The 21400-nt window shown below is 37.6% G+C and overlaps 1 protein-coding gene across 1 annotated transcript; it reads right to left on the minus strand.

The window, feature by feature from the left end:
* Positions 1 to 13612: 13612 nt before the first annotated feature.
* LOC105395429 lies at positions 13613 to 16856 on the minus strand. The gene is made up of 3 exons (XM_011567385.3): positions 16651 to 16856; positions 15629 to 15798; positions 13613 to 15491 (listed from the first exon to the last, which is right to left on the minus strand). Exons 1-3 carry the CDS (start codon positions 16772 to 16774, stop codon positions 14763 to 14765), a joined length of 1023 nt encoding a protein of 340 aa, XP_011565687.3. The 5' UTR covers positions 16775 to 16856; the 3' UTR covers positions 13613 to 14762.
* Positions 16857 to 21400: the final 4544 nt, after the last annotated feature.

Here is a 21400-nt window from a genome sequence, read left to right on the forward strand (position 1 = left end):
AAGATTCCCAAGATGTTATCGTAAAATGGAAAGATGGTAGTCAGAATTGCGTAAGTGTAAAATAATTAAGAGCTGTAAAAAAAGATGACCAAATCGATAGAATTGGTACTAAAGTAAAAATGTATTACATGAAACGGTCGCACTTTGGAACTGTAATAATGACCGAGCGAGATGATAGTCAACCAATGTCAGAACATAGCACAAATGACGGTGACGTTGTATGTCCACACAGAGATGAAGATTATATTGCTGATAAGTTTGGTGAAAAAGTAAAAGATTTTCCTCCAACGGACTTCAATATCAGCCGTGTAGATGAAAACCGGGATGCTGACTGCGCATTATATGATAAACCGCTCGTTCATCAGACCAAAAGTCAAAATATCATGTTGCTATCAAATGAAGAAAAGTTCCTAAATGTAGCCCGTGAAGTTGCAAACGAGTCTCCTCTGCTAAATTTGAATATAATAATTGAAAAGAAGACTGCACCAGCTCAAATATTCGAAGAGTTGGATGAAAATGAATATGAAGATCCCTATCGTGATATGGATTTGGAAGACTCGGATGATCCCGATTATCAATTACCTACAGAAAAAGATAGAAATTGTTACCCAGATAGCGATGACACGTATTGTGCTAAAGATTTGAGGATTGACCGTATTATTGAGAATGAAACGTTTCAATCTGAAAGCATTCTACAATTAAGAATGAATGAATCAAGAAGCAATGTACAACCACTGCAATGTTATTGGATGTAATGAAGAGGTATTTGCTGCTTGTGTTCGATGCGAAATCTTCAATTGCTATATTCATTTTTTAAATGATAATTCATGCAAAAATCGTCACCAATGTCCATTACAATCACTTAATAATATATATAACAAGGAAAATGAACTGGGTGAAGCGCACATAGAAACTGTATATAGGTACTTAAAAAGGAACGTTAGGAAAACGAAAACGATTTGAAACTAGTTTAGAAGAGCGGACAAAACTTAAAAATGATGCAAAATTTTTGAAACATGCAGTAAAACCCTGTTGTGAAGATACATGTCGAAAAAAGTGCAATAGTCACATTGATGAAGAGCAAAAAAAAATTATTAAACAATCATATTGGTCAATGACGTGGAAAGAACAAAGTTTTTTTTTTTTAGAAGTAACGTCTCTTGCGTGAATCACACGTATTGAGATGTAGTGTCCACAGCTGATAGCATTTGATGAAAGACGTCAGATCGGATGACTAGGCCTGGGTCTCCTATTTATTCCGTAAGTCGCGTCCAGCGTCACGCCGTAGGCCGCGTCACGATGCTCACTATAGAAATGTACTGATGCGGTCTCCTATTCGCGCCGACGTTGGCGCGTAGACGCCGTAGGCTGCGTCCAAACGCCGTGCGCAGCGTCTCCTGTCATTTTGAAGCATTGTTGTGTTTGGCGTCAGTAAAAAATGTCGAATTTTAATAAAGAAAAATTTTATTAATTGAATCAGTAAGATCTTATAATGCACTATACAATAAAAGTGACAAGGACTATAAAAATAATATATATAAACACAAATGTTGGGAGCAAATTAGCGAAATTGTCGGATTGCCAGGTAAGTTTGTACAAGGTTTCTGGCCGAACACAATCCGGAATGTTGACCTGTGGAACGTGTGTAAGCAGACCTCCATCGAACAAGAAATCGCATTGCGAAAATGGAGATGGATTAGCCACACCATCAGAAAAGGAGCCGAGAGCAAAGCGAACATTAACTTCGAATGGAAACCGCCTGGCGGCCACAGTCGACATACATATTATCTTCCTCAGGAATCGTAACACAGACATTTTCTTTGTCATCTTCAAATAAAACATCATGGAAATTCGTCAATAGACCCTTGTCATCTTTTTCGCAGTTTGAGTTTCTGCTATGGGATGCTGACATGCCAGAAATTATACATGTTTTTAGTGCAGACATAAATGTTGAGCAGGTCGGATTCTTATTTGTCGGGCTATGTTGTTGGATGAGCCCAAACAAGTTCTCAAGAGCATCTTGATTGAGTTGCCGCAAGTTTAAGTGGAGAGTTTTTTTCTGTACTCTGTCCACACTCTGAGATGTTCAGTTTTATCAGACACATTCTGGCGTATGCCCTTTTTCATGTATTTTATGATAAGCTGGCTGTTACCGCCAGGATCTCCTTATAATAACGGAGGAGGCCTTTTTATATACTTTTCTTTATTTTTTAACTGTCAAAGAGTTGCTTTTTGGTTTGTTTTTGTGTTGTAAATAGCCTAGCTCCAAAAATACACGTTTTTATTTTTCTACAAATCCTGGCTTTCCTTTTCCTATATAATTCACATCCACCGCCAACACTGGCCATTTGTGTAATCAAACAGTCTGTTCAGATCTTCCACAATCGAAGCAGTCTCTAAGATTGCATGGGATCTGTGTTTATTTGCTTCTGTTTTTGACAGTAATTTTAAAACCACCGAGACAGTCTGGCTAAGAGCTTGGGCAGCATACTTCATCTTCATTTTCGCTCGGTACTTTGGTTGTACGTGGGTAGGGGTAATTTTTTGAGGTAAAGGAAAGTCCGGTTCTGCTCCTCTACCTCCACTTTCCTGACCGTCCCTCCATTATAGAAGACACTAAAAGAAATTGTAGTATCAGCTTTACGGAATCAAAAAAGGAAACCTCAGGGGAAAAAGTGAACGGCGAAATATAAAATAACTGCTTTAGCTATTTTTAATCGGTCCCCAAAGGCGTACAGATATCTGCAGCATATTATACCTTTACCGTAGTGTAAAAACTCTCCAGATTTTGATAAAAAAAGATACCAATGGAACCGGGCATCAACCCTACTGTTATCCAACATTTAAAAATAATTGCTAATTCTTTTGACAAAAGAAGTAAGATATGCTCTCTAGCATTTGACGAAATTACTCTAAAAGAGAGGCTCATGTATACTTCTGCAACAGATAAGGTTGAAGGGTTTGCGGATGCAGGAGAAACAAGAACTAGTGAAATTGCAAATCACGCTCTTGTCTTTATGTTACCAGGAGTAAGAAAAAAATTCAAGCAACGGCTAGCTTTTTATTTTGTAAAAGGAACCATTTCCTTTGAAAAATTGGCAGTGCCAATCACAGAAATCACAAGGAAACTGGAAAAAACTAGGTTTAATATATTGACCACAATCTTAGTGGGTGCATTGAAACTGTTTTCTATTTCTTATCATACAAATGTATTGTTGCCTGTAATATTTTAAACGGCGATTAGACTAGACTATATGTAGTCGACTGCAGATATCTGTACGCCTTTGGGGACCGTATAAAAATAGCTAAAGCAGTTATTTTATATTTCGCCGTCCACTTTTTCCCCTGAGGTTTCCTTTTTTGATTCCGTAAAGCTGATACTACAATTTCTTTTAGTGTCTTCTATAATGGAGGGACGGTCAGGAAAGTGGAGGTAGAGGAGCAGAACCGGACTTTCCTTTACCTCAAAAAATTACCCCTACCCACGCATATAACTGCTTCTGGTATTCCCACCTGACAGCTGGGAAAAAGCAGCCCACAATCGCAACGAATGGCGCTCCACAGTCCACTCCAGAGTAAATGAGTTCGAAAAAGCCCGACTAGAAACTCTTGACTCCAACCGCCTGCAGCGCAAGACTCGTCCGAAGCCCACTTACAACTACACCTACAACGGCCGTGGCGAACTATTCTGCAATCCTTGTAACCGGACGTTTGCCACGAAGCTGGGTTTCGCGAGTCACATTCGCGCCCACCGCCGCAGAAGTCCTACTAGCCCCTGAGGTCGCCGTCATCGGATCACGATGAGGAGGACATCATCATCATGTAGTCGACTACAAATTGGCGTCCTACAAGTTGGAGTTAGGACGTTCTGTTTACACTTGGCCTATGTAGGATGCCGATTTCAGTCGGCTAGTGGTATCCGAAACGAGTGGTCTCCACGAACGTCGTGGCACCATCGCTGTGTCTTTCCTTCATTGTTTTTATTGTAGATTGTAATTTTTGTATATTTCTAAGAGAACTCTATATCCTTCGTGTCTCGCAGACTTGTTTTTATAGTCCGTATGGCTTTTGCTCCACAAAAACGGCATATCTTTGTACATATCTATAATGTTTAAGAAAACGTCTTTTTCTTTTTGTGACGACATTTTGTCATCGCAAAACAACGCATACATACACACTCACGCATAGAACGTTGGCCGGCGACTGTATTTTACTACTTACTGTATTTTAGTAGCTCTTGATATTTTAAACAAAAAAATCCCTTCATAGGTCTCAAGGCAGTAAAAGTTCGTTACGTAGTCGCCGCCGGAGTACCTATCAGGTAAATAATGAACATTCATGTGTGGTGATACGCACAAATGGTAGGTAATTTTATTGACTACTACCTTTTGCGTAATTTATTTGACCTTTTAAAATATTATAATATATATTTTTAATAGCCTGATTTGTGTCCCACTGACTGCAAAGGCCTCCTTACATTTGGTCCAACGATCGCGATCCTCCGCCACTTCGGACTACCACTTTAAAATATTAAATTTATTTACATTAATTGACAAAGTACTTTAACCGTATTGCTTAATGCCAATATACAGGGTTATTGGTAAGACCGGATCCTTTCAAGAGGTGATATAGGAAGGCATTTCCAGTCGATTGAACCCTATAATGCATTATCCAAAACTTAACTATTTCTAAGATATTTAATATTTAAGGTTTTTTTAATTTATTGCCAAAAATTTATGCTTAAAACCGAAAATAAAAAAAACTAGCCATATTTCAATTTTTTTTTTGGCTGTTTTGCATAAGTAACAACATAATAAACGAATTTAAATAATCAAATGTGCATTATTCGACTTAAATTAGACACAATACCTCAAAATAGTCAAACATTTAAAAAAAATATTCAAAACGCAAAAACAAATAAATTAGATTGAAAAAAAAATTTCATATAAAAAAATATTGTGCACTTCAGCTTAAAAACATTGTCAACTTATAAGCTTTGAAATAAGACATTTCAATATCAAATCGATTTAAATTTTATGGGATTTTTTTACAGGTGTTTATAATTTTTACACTGACTAAGGTATTATGAAATGCATTGTTTTTGTTTCAAAGACCGACCGTGCCATTGCGAACTAGAATCTTGCCCCTCCGCGCCATCTAGTGAAATAGTTACAAACTATTACAACAGAAAAGTTCTACTACCATATACGATTCTCTGCGTGTGGCGGTGGCGCTGCGCCTGGGCTGCGATATCTGTGAGCCACACTCGTGCGCCTGTGGAGCGACGGTGGACCGGCTAGGCCGGCACGGCCTCCATTGTGTTTGCAGCGCGGGGAGGCTCTCCCGGCATCAAGCCATCAACGACATCGTCCGTAGAGCTCTCGTCACAGCTGGCGTTCCAACGGTTTTAGAACCGCCGGGTTTATGCCGTAGTGACGGGAAGGGCCCGGACGGTCTCACTCTGATTCCGTGGGAGCGGGGCCGGTACGTGCTATGGGATGCGACGTGCGTTTGCACATTTGCCCCATCCCATGTAGGCCTAAAGGCAGTAACCGCTGCTGCCGCTGCAGAGGCGGCTGCAAGGCAGAAATGCAACAAGTACAGATAGTTGATGGTCACCTACATCTTTGTCCCGTTGGCGTTGGAGACTGCGGGGGTCTGGGGTGAATAGGGAAAGGCCTTCGTAAGGGCGATCGGTCACCGCTTGAGGAGTCGAGGCTACGACAACCGCTCTGGGGCATACCTGATGCAAAGAATATCCCTGGCTGTGCAGCGAGGTAATTCTGCTAGCATCATGGGCACATTTTCGTCAGTTATGTCTCGGGGCGGTTTATTCACTTAATATCTAAGCCTCGTTAGATTTATTTTCTTTTATTGTTTTAGAATTATGTAGATGTATCTTTATTTTTTATTAATGAAGAAATGTCAGATGAATCCATATACTTCACTATGTAGGTATAAAATATGAAGGAAGTGCAAGTATTCCTCAAACATCGAGTGATAAATCTATAACACAGGTCAATCTATAATAGTTTTTCTCAGAAATATTGGTGAGGTCTTCGGTTGTCTTAAACATAGTAAGGAAATTTTGTAGCTGTTTGTTCTGTATTTCTATTTAAAAAATACTTAACTTTTCTCCAAAGGAAAATATTGTATTGGCCATATTGGAGACTATCTTTTCCTTACCTTGCAAACTCTGATTCATATTATTTAATTTTTTTCAGTGATATCACAAAGAAAGGCCATAAGACACAGGGTAAACTTGCAATTCAGGGTAAACCATAGACTTAGTATATACGCTAGTATATACTAAGTCTATGGGGTAAACTTTATTATTTTGTTCCAAGCATTAGCAACAGCATTATTTCATAGCGCAAAGAAAATACCTTTATAAAACTTTTCCTATCCTATCTCCTGTATGTAAAAGGATGTCGCTATACTCACTTCTCAGTTCTTCCACTTACCTACTTAGGTATTATTACTAGTATAGGCCAATTTTGTAAGTAATAAAATGATTTTGTAGGTTACGTCCTAAACTACACGTACTACTTTAGTACCTACTCACCTATGTACCCAGTATGCTTGCAGATCCATGTTAAAATATAATGTGTGTTACCTACCTACTCAAAACCGCATAACAACCTACTGTTATATGTTTTATTACTACTACTTACTTAATTTATGTTTTAAATAGCAAATAATAACACTAAGTTTATATGTTTTGTAAAGGTGTATCAATCTAAAAAAACATCATTTATCTTAATTTTCAATGTACCTACTGTATTTCCACAATATTCAGGAACCATTGTATAAATTTTTATGATAAATAAAGACCTTTGAAAATCAATCAGTTCTTCCAAAAGACTTGTTATATAACTGGACTCATAAACGAGTTCCAAAAAAGATTTCAAGATCTAAGAAAAATAAGGAAATGTTTGCTGCTGGTAGAAAATCCATGGCATCTAGAAACAACAACTATTGGTGAATTGGCTTCACTTTTAAACTGTAATTACTCACAGTTGTTTGATGAATTTATCGACTTTAAAAACGATACCAACCTAGAAGTTCCGTCTAAAGAAAAAAAAGAAAACAAAGAATATAAAAAAAAAACACGCACTCACGCCTTGTACTACTGTACTCCCTTGCGGGGTAGGCAGAGGTGCATTGCTGCACCCACTTTTCGCCAGAGTGTTATGTTAGTCCCAATGTAATAGGGGGCGGGCCTATTGCCATTTTACGGGCACATCCAAGACCCGAGAACAAATATCTGTGTTTAAACAAATATCTGCCCCAGCCGGGAATCGAACCCGGGACCATCGGCTCAGTAGTCAGGGTCACTAACCACTACACGCCATTCGGTCGTCAATTGTCGTCATTGTATAAATTTTTATGATAAATAAAGACCTTTGAAAATCAATCAGTTCTTCCAAAAGACTTGTTATATAACTGCACTCATAAACGAGTTCCAAAAAAGATTTCAAGATCTAAGAAAAATAAGGCAATGTTTGCTGCTGGTAGAAAATCCATGGCATCTAGAAACAACAACTATTGGTGAATTGGCTTCACTTTTAAACTGTAATTACTCACAGTTGTTTGATGAATTTATCGACTTTAAAAACGATACCAACCTAGAAGTTCCGTCTAAAGAAAAAAAGGAAAACAAAGAATATGTGGAATTTTGGAACATTGTTCCCAAAAATATAAAAGTGTCCAAAGAAGTGCTCAAATCCTACTTACTTTCTTTGGGTCTACGTATCGGTATGAATCTTTTCGAAAATGAAATACATAAAGAACGCATATAGAAATAAACTCAAAGATTCTCACCTGGATGATGTAATAAGGTTAGCATGCAGCGAAAATCCAGATCTGGACAAAATTATGAAAACGCGCTCACATACTCAAAAATCTCATTGAAAAATCAACATCTTAGTTAAAAAAAATTCAAATGTTTTTTTCTCACTTGTTGTTATCTTGCCTAATATTTTATTGTTATTATAAGTACCGTCTCCTTTTCCACTATTATAGAAATATCTAATTTTGAAAAACGTTTTTCTTTTACTACATGCAAGACCAAAGCCCCACAGGTTGCCAGCCTTTTGAGAGGAAGAAGAGAGGATGAAAAGGGAGGAGGGGCCTTCAGTGCCCCTAACTCACTCGGCGAAACTCAGCGCAGTGCTGTTTCACGTACCTAGTTTTCTGTGAGGCTGTGGTATCACTCCGGTCCTCTCCGGCATGAATGGGGTAATGTTTGCTTGCGGCCCGCGACACCGTGACTTAAACGTGTTTGTGGCCCTTATATAAAAAAGGTTGAGTACCAATGCACTAGATCAGGGATGCACAGACCGCGGGCCGCATGCGGCCGAATACTGGTGGCCCGCCGCCGACAGCAAAAACAGTAGTCTCGTACATTCGAAAAATATTTAATTATAAAAAAATATGTTCGAAAAGTACTCAATCACAGGCAATTCAAACAATTCCTTGATGACATCGGGAGAGAATATAGAGATTTATTATATTATACAGAAATAAGGTGGATTGACACTGGAAAGTAGAAATAGAAATTGGAATTTTTCTGGCAAAAAAGCAATAAAAATCCTGATCAATGCAGTTAAAAAGAAAATTGCTGAACTTTTAACGCTGCATTGATAAAAATACGTACAGAGAGTTGCGTATACACTCTGCTCTGAAAATGGGCCAGCTTATTTATATTATGTGAACAAACCTTTTCAATACTAAATCGACAAAAAAATCGAAACTGCCTTGCAAAGGAATGTTTGGAAGCAGTTTTACGTGTAAATTTAAGCCAAATAATAAAAAAAGAATGTATAAGTTTAAGCCAAATAATAAAAAAAGATTGTTAGCACCACGAGCCACGCTTCAAAATAAATCAATTATTCGTAAATTTTGACATTATTATCAATTATTTATTGTCTTTAATTACCTATATTTCTGGTGGCCCGCCATCAGTTCATAATTTGTCCGAGTGGCCCCTAGCCTTGATAAGTCTGTGCATCCCTGCACTAGATCATCTACCCTTTATTTATAAAACCCATGGATTGTTTTTTTTTTCAATATTTTTCGTCCCAGTAACCACTATCAATTAATTAAAATAGGTTAGTGGCCAATAACTAATAAAAACTGGTCGAATCTGGCCATTCTCCTTTCATCATCATCAGCCAATAATCATCCACTGCTGGACATAGGCCTCTCCCAAGGAGCGCCACAACACTCGGTCCTCGGCCTTCCTCATCCAACCACTACCCGCCACCCGCCTAATGTCGTCAGTCCAGCGGGCAGGAGGGCGTCCCACGCTGCGTTTGCCTGTTCGTGGTCTCCACTCGAGAACTCGTCTACCCCAACGGTTATCGGTTCTTCGGCAGATATGACCAACCCACTGCCACTTCAGCTTGCATATTTTGACAGCTATGTCGGTAACCTTAGTCCTCTCCTTACCTCCTTACCTTATTCTCCTTTGTCCAAATTGTAACCTAATTGTAGGGTGTAACCTAAACCTTTGATTTATTATAAAATTTGTTGTTTTCGAACCCGACAAACTTTAAGGATGTATTCTACGAGTGATTTCATCGAGAAAACACCCCCATATGTGGGGTCAAGTCTCAATATTCTAGAAATGGCGGCCATTTTAAAGTTTTAGATACTTAGTTTTCATATAAAATCATATCTCGAGATTTAAACGCCTTACGGACATAAAAAAAATGATTTTATCCGCCTAATCTAGTTTTTTTGACAAAGAAAAAACAGCCAAAATTTACATTTACTTGAATAACTTTGAAAATAGCCCCCCTTTGATGGTATTTTTATGTATTTATTTTTCCGTTAGGTGTGTTTTGAACGCCTGTCTTCAGCTTCTTGTCTGACTGCCTCGACGTAGTGATACGGTTTTGGTATCATTGTTTAGCTTATTTCAAATTCTTTTTAATAAATCCTAAAATACACCCTTAAAGTTTGTCGGGTTTGAAAAACAACCCATTGTATATGGATAGAAGTTACTCAAATGCCAGAAAATAAGTTCTAGTGTTACATTAAAGAGAAACTCAGTAAAAAAACTTATTATAAAATGTATGATTACTTAGAGGACGTTAATGCATGGCTGTAATAAGTAGTTAGCTGTGCTCATATTATTATAATTTATTATTAAGCTTATAAGTATTGTATATCAACTAGTTTTAAGTCCTTTTTTAAAGATGGCTCAGGAGTTTCTTGTCTCCATTCTTCTCCTAAGACAGAAAGAGCCCCTTATCCGAACGGAGAGTAGTTTGTAAAAATTGACGTTCATCAGAAATATTATACACTCACGTCACGGGCAATAAAAACGTATGATTTGACTTTGATAGACATACTCTACTCTCTTCCATACAAAGGTAGAGATTTCTATATAAGCAATAAGGCCGCCTCTCTGTACTGTATTATTTTTAAGTTTTTGTTATTATTTTTCTTTGTGCAAATAAAGTGTATCGAGAAAAGGATGGTACGGCCGTGCCGCTTTTTTGCTCGACTTGGTGGGGGCACTGCCGTGCCACCAGATTTGTATTGTATAAAGATTTGACATTAGCTTAACGTCATCACTAGGCAAACTGTTAGCGAGATACTGAGATAGTCAGCGCGCGTAACGCGGCAAACTGCGTACTAAACTAGCAGACTGTGGACACTCCATTTCAAATATATGGAAGAGCGTACTAAATCGATACGCCGCAAACTCAGTCGGTCGCTCTGCATTTAGGGTCAGGGAGGGTACAGTTGCTCGGAGGGAACAGTCACTCGAATGCACTGTGCTGAAAAGGGAAAGAGCTTTATGTCTTCTACGTCAATGAGAAGCGTTCGACATACGAATATGTATGAACTAGTCCGCGAGCCGCTCAGGCGCCGTGCGGTTGTGTAATGTCGCATTCTGTTTTTTACCCTGCCAAATTTACATTATCACGTATGTTTAAAAAACTTAGTTTTTTAATTACTACTAATGATTATTAATTACTGTTTTCTTATAAAAGTGTGTCTAACCTACTTGAATATTTCACTGATAATTAAATGCGCTAGGTCTTTCTTTCTTTCTTTCTAGTTTACTAGTCTTTGGTACTAGTCACTGTGTACCTGTAGTAGTACACAGACTACACAGTGGCTCCATTCCCATTTAAAAAAAAGGTTGTTACAGATTTTTTAGTGAGAGCAATCGGAAATCTATTTTACTACATATGAAACTTAAATCATGGACGCTATTTTGTGCCTACTAAATATTTCAGGCGCTTATACTTTTCATGATATAGGCCGTTAAAAAAATCCGAGCGACTGTATCCTCCTTGACCCTACGCTATTCTCTTAAAATAGTTTTTCCCGAAGAATACTTTGTACCTACTTCTATCTAGTAATATTTGTACAATAAAGAGATAAATAATAGGTAATAATAATGCTAGTAGTTCAGAAGTCGTGTTCGCAATAGGTTTAGGTAAGTCGCCATTATAATCAGACTAGATCAATCAGGTTGTAGAGAAAATAGCCAAACATAGTTACCAAGATTTCACAAACATAATTACCAAGATTTTCAAAACTTATACTTACCAAAATTTTCCCAACCATACTTACCCAGATTGGCAATTAAAACATACTTACCAACTAGCTGAGCTCGTCGTGGACAGCACTCAGCAGGGAGAGCCCAGCCCATAAACACATCGAAAAACTAACAAAGTTGTCACGCTATCGCTTGCCGATATCCTAATCCTGACTAATATTATAAATGCGAAAGTAACTGTGTCTGTCTGTCTGTTAAAGAATCACGCCAAAACTACTGAACGGATTTGAATGAAATTTGGTATATATGGTCTGGACCCTGAGAAAGAACATAGGCTACTTTTTATCTTTTTTGGATAGTCATGGTTAGCTCCTAAACTTCATTTTCTCTAAGCTTCAGATCGGTTCGCTAACCACTCTACTACTCTACTCGTTGTATTAAAGCGTTTGCATGGCAGCTCTCGTTTGTCGTGTGTTTCTGCAGTGTTGACCCAGGCCCAGGCCGTTCACTCTGTCTCTATACTGACGAAAAACGAACGAACGAGAGCTGTCGTGCAATCGGTTTAATTAATACTACGACATAGAGTCGAGACCGGTAAGGTGGCCGGTAGACACTGGACTAGATTCGCACAGGACCGGAAGAGATGGCGTGATAGGGAAGAGACCCAGCAGTGGGCAGATAACATACGAGCTGAAAATGATGATGAAGATGAGTCGTGACCAGAGCAGCAGCGCTCCGAAACTTAGTTCTTCGTCATGTCAACCCCGACGGAGCTGGGCGCCCGCCGCCCCACAGAGTCAGCTCGGGTGCTTACTCAACCAACACCACGACCTCTTTTGTCATCCGGCTGAGAGGTATGGACAAAGTTGAGCTATTCCCTGAGATATCCTGTCCATGTTTTTTTTATATTTTTTTCTTTGAATGGATGAATGATATAAAGGACATTGGGATGCCAGAAATGAATATAGGTAAGTTACTTACTTAATTAAAATAAAATTAAACTTGATCTTAAATATTTTATTACTAGTTAAACATTTATGAATTAATAATTAAATACGAAACATTAGCGTTTCAATTTAAATACAGTGTTTCAAAACAAACAAAAATGTTGCCAAGTTTTTTAATAAAATGCAACGTTCAAAGAGAATCTAAAAAACATGACATTATTATATAATCTCATTCATAAACGACTAGAAATGCACATTGCACATATTTAATAAAATATTATTTTAGAAATAATCATGAATACAATGTAATGTATGTAATTATTTGATAATCTCAAAACATTTTAAAGTTCTTAATAATAGGTAATAATATCTAAATTTTAAAAGACAATTTCAAGTGTGTACGTTTATAAGAATACACATACAGACTACTACGAAGAATTAATAAAATTTTAAAATCTAAACTATTCAGGGTGTCGCTAAAGTATTACAGTAAGCAGATGGTTCGTGACGATGTTTCTTTAGTGTATAAATTTGGAACACATAGGTACTTAGTCCAAGTTGCTACCATCTATTAGTCGATAGAATAGTCTGCTTAAGGTATGGTGGTAAATATATATTTTTTATCTTATTTTTTATTGAATAATATTTGATGAACTTATAGCTTATAGCTACATGAAAATCTACTTAATAGCTACTAGCCAGTTGCCAAAAGTTATAGACTACGAATAGCAATTTTTTTGACATTGCAGAAAAAATATGTTGTTTTTCTTGTTTAATTTAAAAATAAAAAAGTTACGAGTATGTTATGACTATGACATACAGAAGATTAAAATTGGGATAAAGATATCCTCAATAACATTGTGCATTTTAAAAGAGCTCGAAAAAACGTCGGTTCATGTACCGAAGCGAACACCCTGTTTGGTAACCCTCACCCTCCGGGGTCAATTGACTAAATTAACTTTAAAGGTAAGTATTTTTTACTTTACTTATGTCTGGTTTACGATAGTATCTAAGTGACTATACCTACTAATCTAAAAGTGAGAAAACTATCTTACCATACCAACGTTATAATATATATTTCAAAATAGATCTATTTGATAACACAATATATTTAAAAATAATTTTTTTCGTGGTAAAATAAATTATATAATGTACCTATATATGAAAATATTCCGCACCTCTCGTATAATATATATCGGAGTTTTTGGATTCTAGGTAAAATTTACAAATATATTATAATAATATATATGTAGGTATGTCGGGTATATCTTGGTAAGACAAAAATATATATTCCGGTTGACCTTATACCTACATTAACATTGTAAATATGATAGAACCATTTACAAGTAAGTGGTTTTATCTTTCCTAACGTTAGATTTATTAAAGTATGATCTAGAATATCGTTGTCTTTTCGGTGGTTCGGTAAACTCCCAACAGTTGCAAGGGGACACAGCTATGCCAGAAACAGAGAAAGAGGGATCATCCGGCCCGCGAGCGAGGGTGCTGGTGTCGCCGCCACAAATCACACACAAGTCGAGGGGCGGCGCGCGTTTTCTAAATCGCTTCTCAACAACACTATGCTCGTGAATTACATCAAATACCTCGTGTTTAATGGTAGGCAATACCCTTTTAGGCCCTGGGTTTAACTCTTGAGGGAAGGCCGTTTCAGAAATGGTGGAGAAAGTTGCCGTGTTAACATGTTTTGAAAATAGAGACAACGATCGTAGTCGATTGATCCAGAGTCAGAAAGACTTGAACGGCCTTTCATCAGGAGATGAAGCTGGCCTTTCCGATGGTGAGGGCCGGCTAACGGATAACTGATACTCAACGATAATTTCGTCCAAATTGCTCAGAGTAGGTCGTGCGAGTGGCCGTGGAGTAGCGATCTGCAGAGGATCAGGAACGGGTAGCGGAGCAGGTGTAGCCAGGTCGGGCGACTCAATGGACAGGGTGGCGGGGCGAGGTGACCGACGGGACGGCGAGGGCCGGGGGGAATCTGGCCTCGGTGATTTAGGGCGTTGGGGTCGGTACGAAGACGGGGGTCGGGGCGATAGTCGGGGCGAAGGCGATAGTCGGGGCGAAGGCGATAGTCGGGGCGAAGGCGATAGTCGGTGCGAAGGCGACGGTCGGGGCGAAGGCGATGGTCGAGGTGAATCCGGTCGCGTAGGAGATCGCGTTGTATGGACTTCAACGGCTATTTCGTTGGTCAGCGGAGCTTCATCGTCGTAATCAGTTTTATCGGGCTTGTAAACGACTCTGAAGTTTGTCCTATTAGGACACCTAGCCGTATCTCATGGATCTCGTATAAACCTTGATGAAGTCTCAGCACTTTCGTTTTCATTGAGAGTAGCGTTTACCGGGAATGAATGCTCAGGGGTACGAGGTTGTGATGCGCCCTCCCGTGCCTGATTGAGAATTATGACGGCGTTCCTCCTGCGCCTATTATGGTGGTGACCGATGTTGATTTTGAAAAATACGTACTGGAAGATGTGACTGTAAGATTGTCGAAAAGTACCGTCTCTAAAAGTTGTTAAAAAGGTACAACATACGGAACGAAGCACTCCCACCAACGCCACTGAATAATAAGTCAAGTCCGATGAATCCGGATAGAATATAACAATTATCATGTAAGGTATCCAGAATAATAAGAAAGTTCCGTAACATATCATAATAATTTCCATAGTAGACCGATTGTTGATATAAGTTTGGGATTTTGTATAATACTTTTCGATTTCCATTCTTCTTTTCATGAGGCGGAATGAATTGAATATATTAGAGCATGTCAACATAAAAGGAATAAAACAAAACACAGTGTTAGTAATGAATCTATAAAAGTAATTTCCAGTGTGGGTCTCCAGGGCGGTGCGACCGTAGTCCAGGTCCAAGAAGGTTCCGATGGCAGCAACTGTGACACTCGTGATCACCGCCAACACTGAAGCAACGACACTTCGGACTTTAGTAAACACACGGAACGTTTTCGAGTAGTATTTGATCTGGAAGTAGATTTCCGCTGAAGTCAGCTGAAACAAAAAAAAACACAATTAAGAAGAATTGTGATTATTTTGTTTTTAATTAATTAATTTTAATAAATAAATATATTTTTTTCATTTTTGATGTTGTTAATTATGACATCGAAATAATTATGAACAATCCTTACGGTAATAAACAAGTTGTATGAGTAAAAACCGGCCGTGACGACGAATTGTGGTATCTTTGATATCCCGAAAATGTCTCTGCGTTTTGACAGCTGGTAGTACAATATGGTGAAAGCTGGGATAGATGATACGGACAGGTCAGAGGCCCCCAAGAAACACTGGAACAACTGGTCTGCAATAAAAATATTATAATTATTAACTAGCTGTGGAGCACGAAATTCGCTATGGCCTGACATGTTGTACCTAATTACCAATAAAGGATCGTCTTTAAATAATTTCAACGTTTCTGAATTTTTCACAAGCTTTAGAATAAAAATAGCTCCACATTGTTAGGTCGCGAAAAAACTATATTTAAATACCATTCGCATGGCCATAGAGCTTGCCACGTTCGCTAGCACAGCTTGAAATATTTTAAACAATTAAGTACTATTATATTATATAATATATGTCAAGTCGCGGCATACCGCTAAACAATTATCGCACAATAGCAAATAACAGGTTACAAATTCCTTGAATAATTCGCACTCAGCAGTTCTCTTCTACTACTAGTCACATGCGACACGACTTCAGCAACATTCGCTATTAACACGGCTACATTTCAGTATCGCGTTTAACTATTTGGAAAGTGTTAAGGTTAAGGTATGAATGTCTTAATGCACATGTCTGTTCTCTAAGTGATAAGACCAATTGGTGATAGGACCTAGCTACTCACTCCATGACTATTAAAAAAATATTACCTATGTATTATTATGTTATACTGTAGACACAATTAAAAATTACATCGATAGTACTTATAGACTTTATAGATAAATAGATTGTTTGAAAGCGCAGTTATGTTGTGGTCCAGCATACGTATAGTAGACCGAGGCAAATCGGATCAGTTCTAAGTACTTATTCCTTATTATATTAAAATCATAAAATAAAACCTAATAACATTTTTAAACAAAAAAATAAATAAAAAAATATCTCTCAAACCCGAATTGCCTCGGCCTACCCCCTATGTCTATATTAAAATAGCACTTACCGACACGGTGACTTCTTAAAAAGAAGGCCGTGACATGGAATGAATTGCACAAGATTCCCATCGCTGCAGAGAATGCGGACAGTAACAGGACGGTTACGGGTCCAAAGATGTTGTAGTGGCCCATGACATGTATTGAAGCATTACTAGTCGTTTCTGAAACTAAAAAAAATAATCAAGTAACAATAGATAAATGATGCCTATTTTTTATTTATAAGAGACGGAACAGTAATGTTACAATTATATGAATTAAAATATTAACAGTCCACAGTTACTTAAAAACAGTTACTTAAAAGCTGTTGTGTTTTAGTAAAACTTTGTTTGGTTTGATTCTGGTCCATAGTATGATTTCATCAATTATTGTTGAAAATCAAGCCCTCCCTACAGGCTTTTCAGTTTTTCATTATAAATGTGAAGAATAGAGTATATTTTCAGTTCAGTAAAATAACTTCAGTACTATTTAGTTTGGAACCCGAGCTGCGCCGGCGCATACTGCAGGCAGCAAACACTACGATATCACAGGCAATTCTACTGTTGTAACGATTTATTACACAGCCTCCAGGCTGCTCGGCTGAAGACGCGTATAATTCCAGCTTTATGGTACTTTCCCATCATGTGCCATCACGGTGCGACACCCTGTATATGGATTTAACGATAACTGTTCATTTTTTCTTAGAATGCATACGGTGGACTGTTAAACTTTTAATATACATTTACTTTAATTGCAGGTCTGGTAATAAAGTTATTATTTTAACGAGGGACCTAACATTCGGGTTTATACGTTTCTACGAAATAAACTATTACATACCATTATACATATACTAAATATATAATTTTTATTGATAGACCATTCCGTCGCCGACCGAAAAATGGATTTATTAATAAATAGGGCGAAAAAGTTGATGGGGCATAGCAAAAATCTATACAAATGTGCATACTGCATAAATATTAATATAATTATGTACATTCGATAGCTAAAATAAATACAAGTTTAAAACGAAAATTCGCGTACAGCCTTGAAATTGTAATAAATGTTAAAAACGCAGCAGCATAATAAGTACATAACTATTACATAATATTATAAAAGAAATATCCATCTATAGTTATATTAGTAAACGAGTAGTCCGTTATGCAGTAAGGTTTGAAATCGCTTGGCTAGCCCGTAAAAGAGACACCCACTGTAGGTACAATGGGTGTCTCTTTTAGGGGCGTGTTCAGTGAAGTGGGACGGGTATAACGTAAGTACCTACTAAATTTTTCAATCGCGCCCGGGTCTTATCGATCCCTACGGGTGAGAATAAACATATAAATCATTCACTGTTTAACCTATCCTTCAATCTTCATTAGAAACGGCAACAGCTAAGAACTTGTCAGATTCTTGTTTATACCTATTTACAATGGAATGAAACCCTAAAAAGTCGTCCCTCGCACGGAAAGAATTTATTTATAAATTCAAGCCCATAAATAATATAATATGACGTATTTCAAAAGGTACGCGCTACGAGGCATGATACTTAGCGCAGCATAGAGTTTGAACGATAAGGCCACTTTTATGCACCTATTTTTTTACCAATATGTCTAAATTTACATACCTATTGATTAAAATAAATAAACCGTAAAACAAATTTTCCTATAGTGTTTCATATGTGAAATCCTGGACCCGATGTAAAAAAAAAGTTAATTGTTACTGTCAATACTAAGGGCCGGCTTTTAGGTCCGTAGTTAACTCAAATATTTGTATAAGTCGTATACGAGACAAAAGGTCTTGACAAACAGAAAAAAAAGTTGTCCTTAGGGTTCCGTTTTTACATTCTGAGTTACGGAACCCTAGAATATATTTAAACGTCAACATTAGGTAGGTACTCTATTCCATCCCATGTTCTACTTTTATTTTTACTTATGACCGTAACATACATACAGACTAATAATTATAAATATATTTATATATAAATACAGACAAGTACAGATAGAATATTAATATTTATTATTAATTCAAAAGATTTTTTCCACCTGAAACCTTTTTACATTACCCTATTCCCCCATTTTACAATACCCTATTCCCGATCTTAAGGGCGGTGCAAAACGGTTTTAAGCTGAAGTTATATATTATTTTGTGACGTACTAAATACACATAGTTTCTCGTCTCATAAGACCCCTATAAATACCTAAGCATTTCCAAATACATAATTACATTTACAGGCAACGAATCCAACTAATTTCCGCAATAAAAATTAAAATTTTTACGATGACCTTGATAAGTTTTATTCTTAATTCATCAATTTTAATATTTCTAAAAACAGTATTTTTTTAAAATATATTTTTTGCAAAAAAATACGATTGCGTCGCTTGTTTTGCTGCGTTTAGACAATCGTGTTCAATGCTAAAGAATTCAACGCGGGAGGCGGCGCAATCCCGCCCCACGCCTAGCAAACTGTTCTCAGAGATACCTATGTATATATTATTATATTATATGCCACTAAGACAATCATGAATTTTCAACATGACCGTATCAGTAACAATAGAGTACAAATAAGGTATAAACAAGCCAATTTTGTATATTTAAAAAAGTTGTTTAACTATTTTTTTTTAGGATGAGCATTTTGCCTACACCGTAGACAATTGGGATATCTAGTAGAAAGTATGCAGATTTGTCATTCTTATCGCGACGCGTAGGGCTAATTGCTGTAATTAAGATCCATACGTACCATCAGATAGTTTCTCAGCGATAGCGTAGTAAGAATTATTGTTGAAAGGGATTTCGCGTGGTTCATTTGAGGAAGGGTCAGTGTGTGTGAGATCATAGAGCACATGGTATAGTTCGTTGTGTGATTTTCGTTCTTCGGACCTGTTGCTTGGGACTAACACAACTACTCCCACATCATTGGAATTGATTCCATCTGGATAAATTTTTGTTGTGCCCTCAACGTAGTTTTTTTTCTGCCAGCGATCATCAAAAGAGTCTAACCGGAGTTTATTATTAAGATTAGGTTTAAGCTCTTTTGTCGCTTTTCTAAGTTCTGTGATGACATCGTATACGTAGGGCCGGTCGGCGATCGGTGCGGTCTCGAAAGGCAGACTATTATTTATATCCTTACTATTTTTTCCGTTTTTGCCGAAGGTGAAGTTTGGGAGTTCATTTCCAGTTTCCAAAGCCGCTATCAACTTTGTCACCCACGCCACAATAAAAACAACAATAATATTCGTCATGGTTGAGACGCAAATCACAAAATAAGTAAAACAAACACTATGAGAAGGTATGTGAACTTGAAATTTCCCGGTAAATAAACAATCACTAGTCCCGCTCAGGTGTGATGGATCGACGTGTCTACGGCAGCGGGCGCCGAGGCACTGGCGGGCCCGGCGCCCCCGGCCGCTTATATACGGGCCCTCCCCCGACGCGCCACCCCGTGCCCACCTCCCGTGCACCTAAACCTTGTCATTTGTAATGTCCACCTTTCAAGGTCAAGCTCGACAAGGATGCAGCTAGGGATGCGCGCGCTTCACGTCAGGGTCTCCAGGCTGGGAGTATTTTCCCGTAAATTGTGAAAAACTGAGGGGTTTGGTGATCCCGTTTTTAAGGTAGGAAAATTTGGGTTGAAGTATTTGAGTAAAATTATTCATTGTCAGTATGTTTTAAGATAATTTACAGCACTTTCTCAGTACGCAGGTATTGTATTGACCATATTTGTGGGTCGAGATAGCTTTTTCTGTTGAAAAGAATAAACAATGTATTGACCTAACCATACAGAGTTTTTTTTTATATTAGATGGTCATAATTATAACATAAAAAATGGGGGAAAATATAATATATATAGTATCGGTTTGGGGAAAATTTCAGTGTGATTTGGGGTAAATTCGCATCCACGACCTGGTCACTCTGCGTCCTTCCCGGCGCGGGGGGGACGCAACACGTTAAAGGTTACACGTGCGCGGTAACGATCGACGTCATCTATGTACTAGCGACTATGTACTGTTTCACATGAAGGGTTTCAAGTTTACAGGTGCGATGCAAAACGTGTATTGTATTAGCTCACCTATTGTACCTTTGAATTTGTTACTGTATTCTAATATAATCATTATGTAGGTAGATTCTTGGCTTTTTCTTTGACATCTCGGTTACAACAGTCGCATATTGAAGTAAATAAATATGGCTTTGCTTCTTTTGGATAATCACATCCACCGTTATTGTTGTCACGTATTTTAATTACTTTAGTGACACAGATTTTATTTTTTTAATGTATGTATCCTGACGGATCTTTGATCTTTTTACCTAGATATGATAATGATGATACTAATACATAGGTTACTATAATGTAGGTACACAATGAATTTTAATCTAAAATAATTTATTTAAAGTACTATGCTACCAATTATTGTCTTATGTTCTTAGGCAGTTCTTTTGTCAGACACGGTTTATTAGAAAAGTCGTTGATTTCCTTGCACTTCAGTTACATATGGCCACGTGAAATTCAGCGCAGTTGCCTTTATTGACAGTGATGGCTGAGTTGGGTCCATATACGAGCTGTATATAGGAAGGTATTTATTTTATATTGTAGGTACATACACATTTAAATAGTTCATTATTGTTGTGGGTGCTTGTAAGTTTCCGCAAGTATATACATAGTTAATCGCTGTTGCTATCACTGTATCAAATGAATGTGTATTATTCTACCTAGGTATTGAAAATTTTACTTGTTTTACGTGTTCAGTGAGACGCAGGTCCGAAGTTATTGATTGGGCTTTGTTTATGGTA

Source organism: Plutella xylostella, chromosome Z, assembly GCF_932276165.1.
Source record: "Plutella xylostella chromosome Z, ilPluXylo3.1, whole genome shotgun sequence".
Lineage (NCBI taxonomy): Eukaryota > Metazoa > Arthropoda > Insecta > Lepidoptera > Plutellidae > Plutella > Plutella xylostella.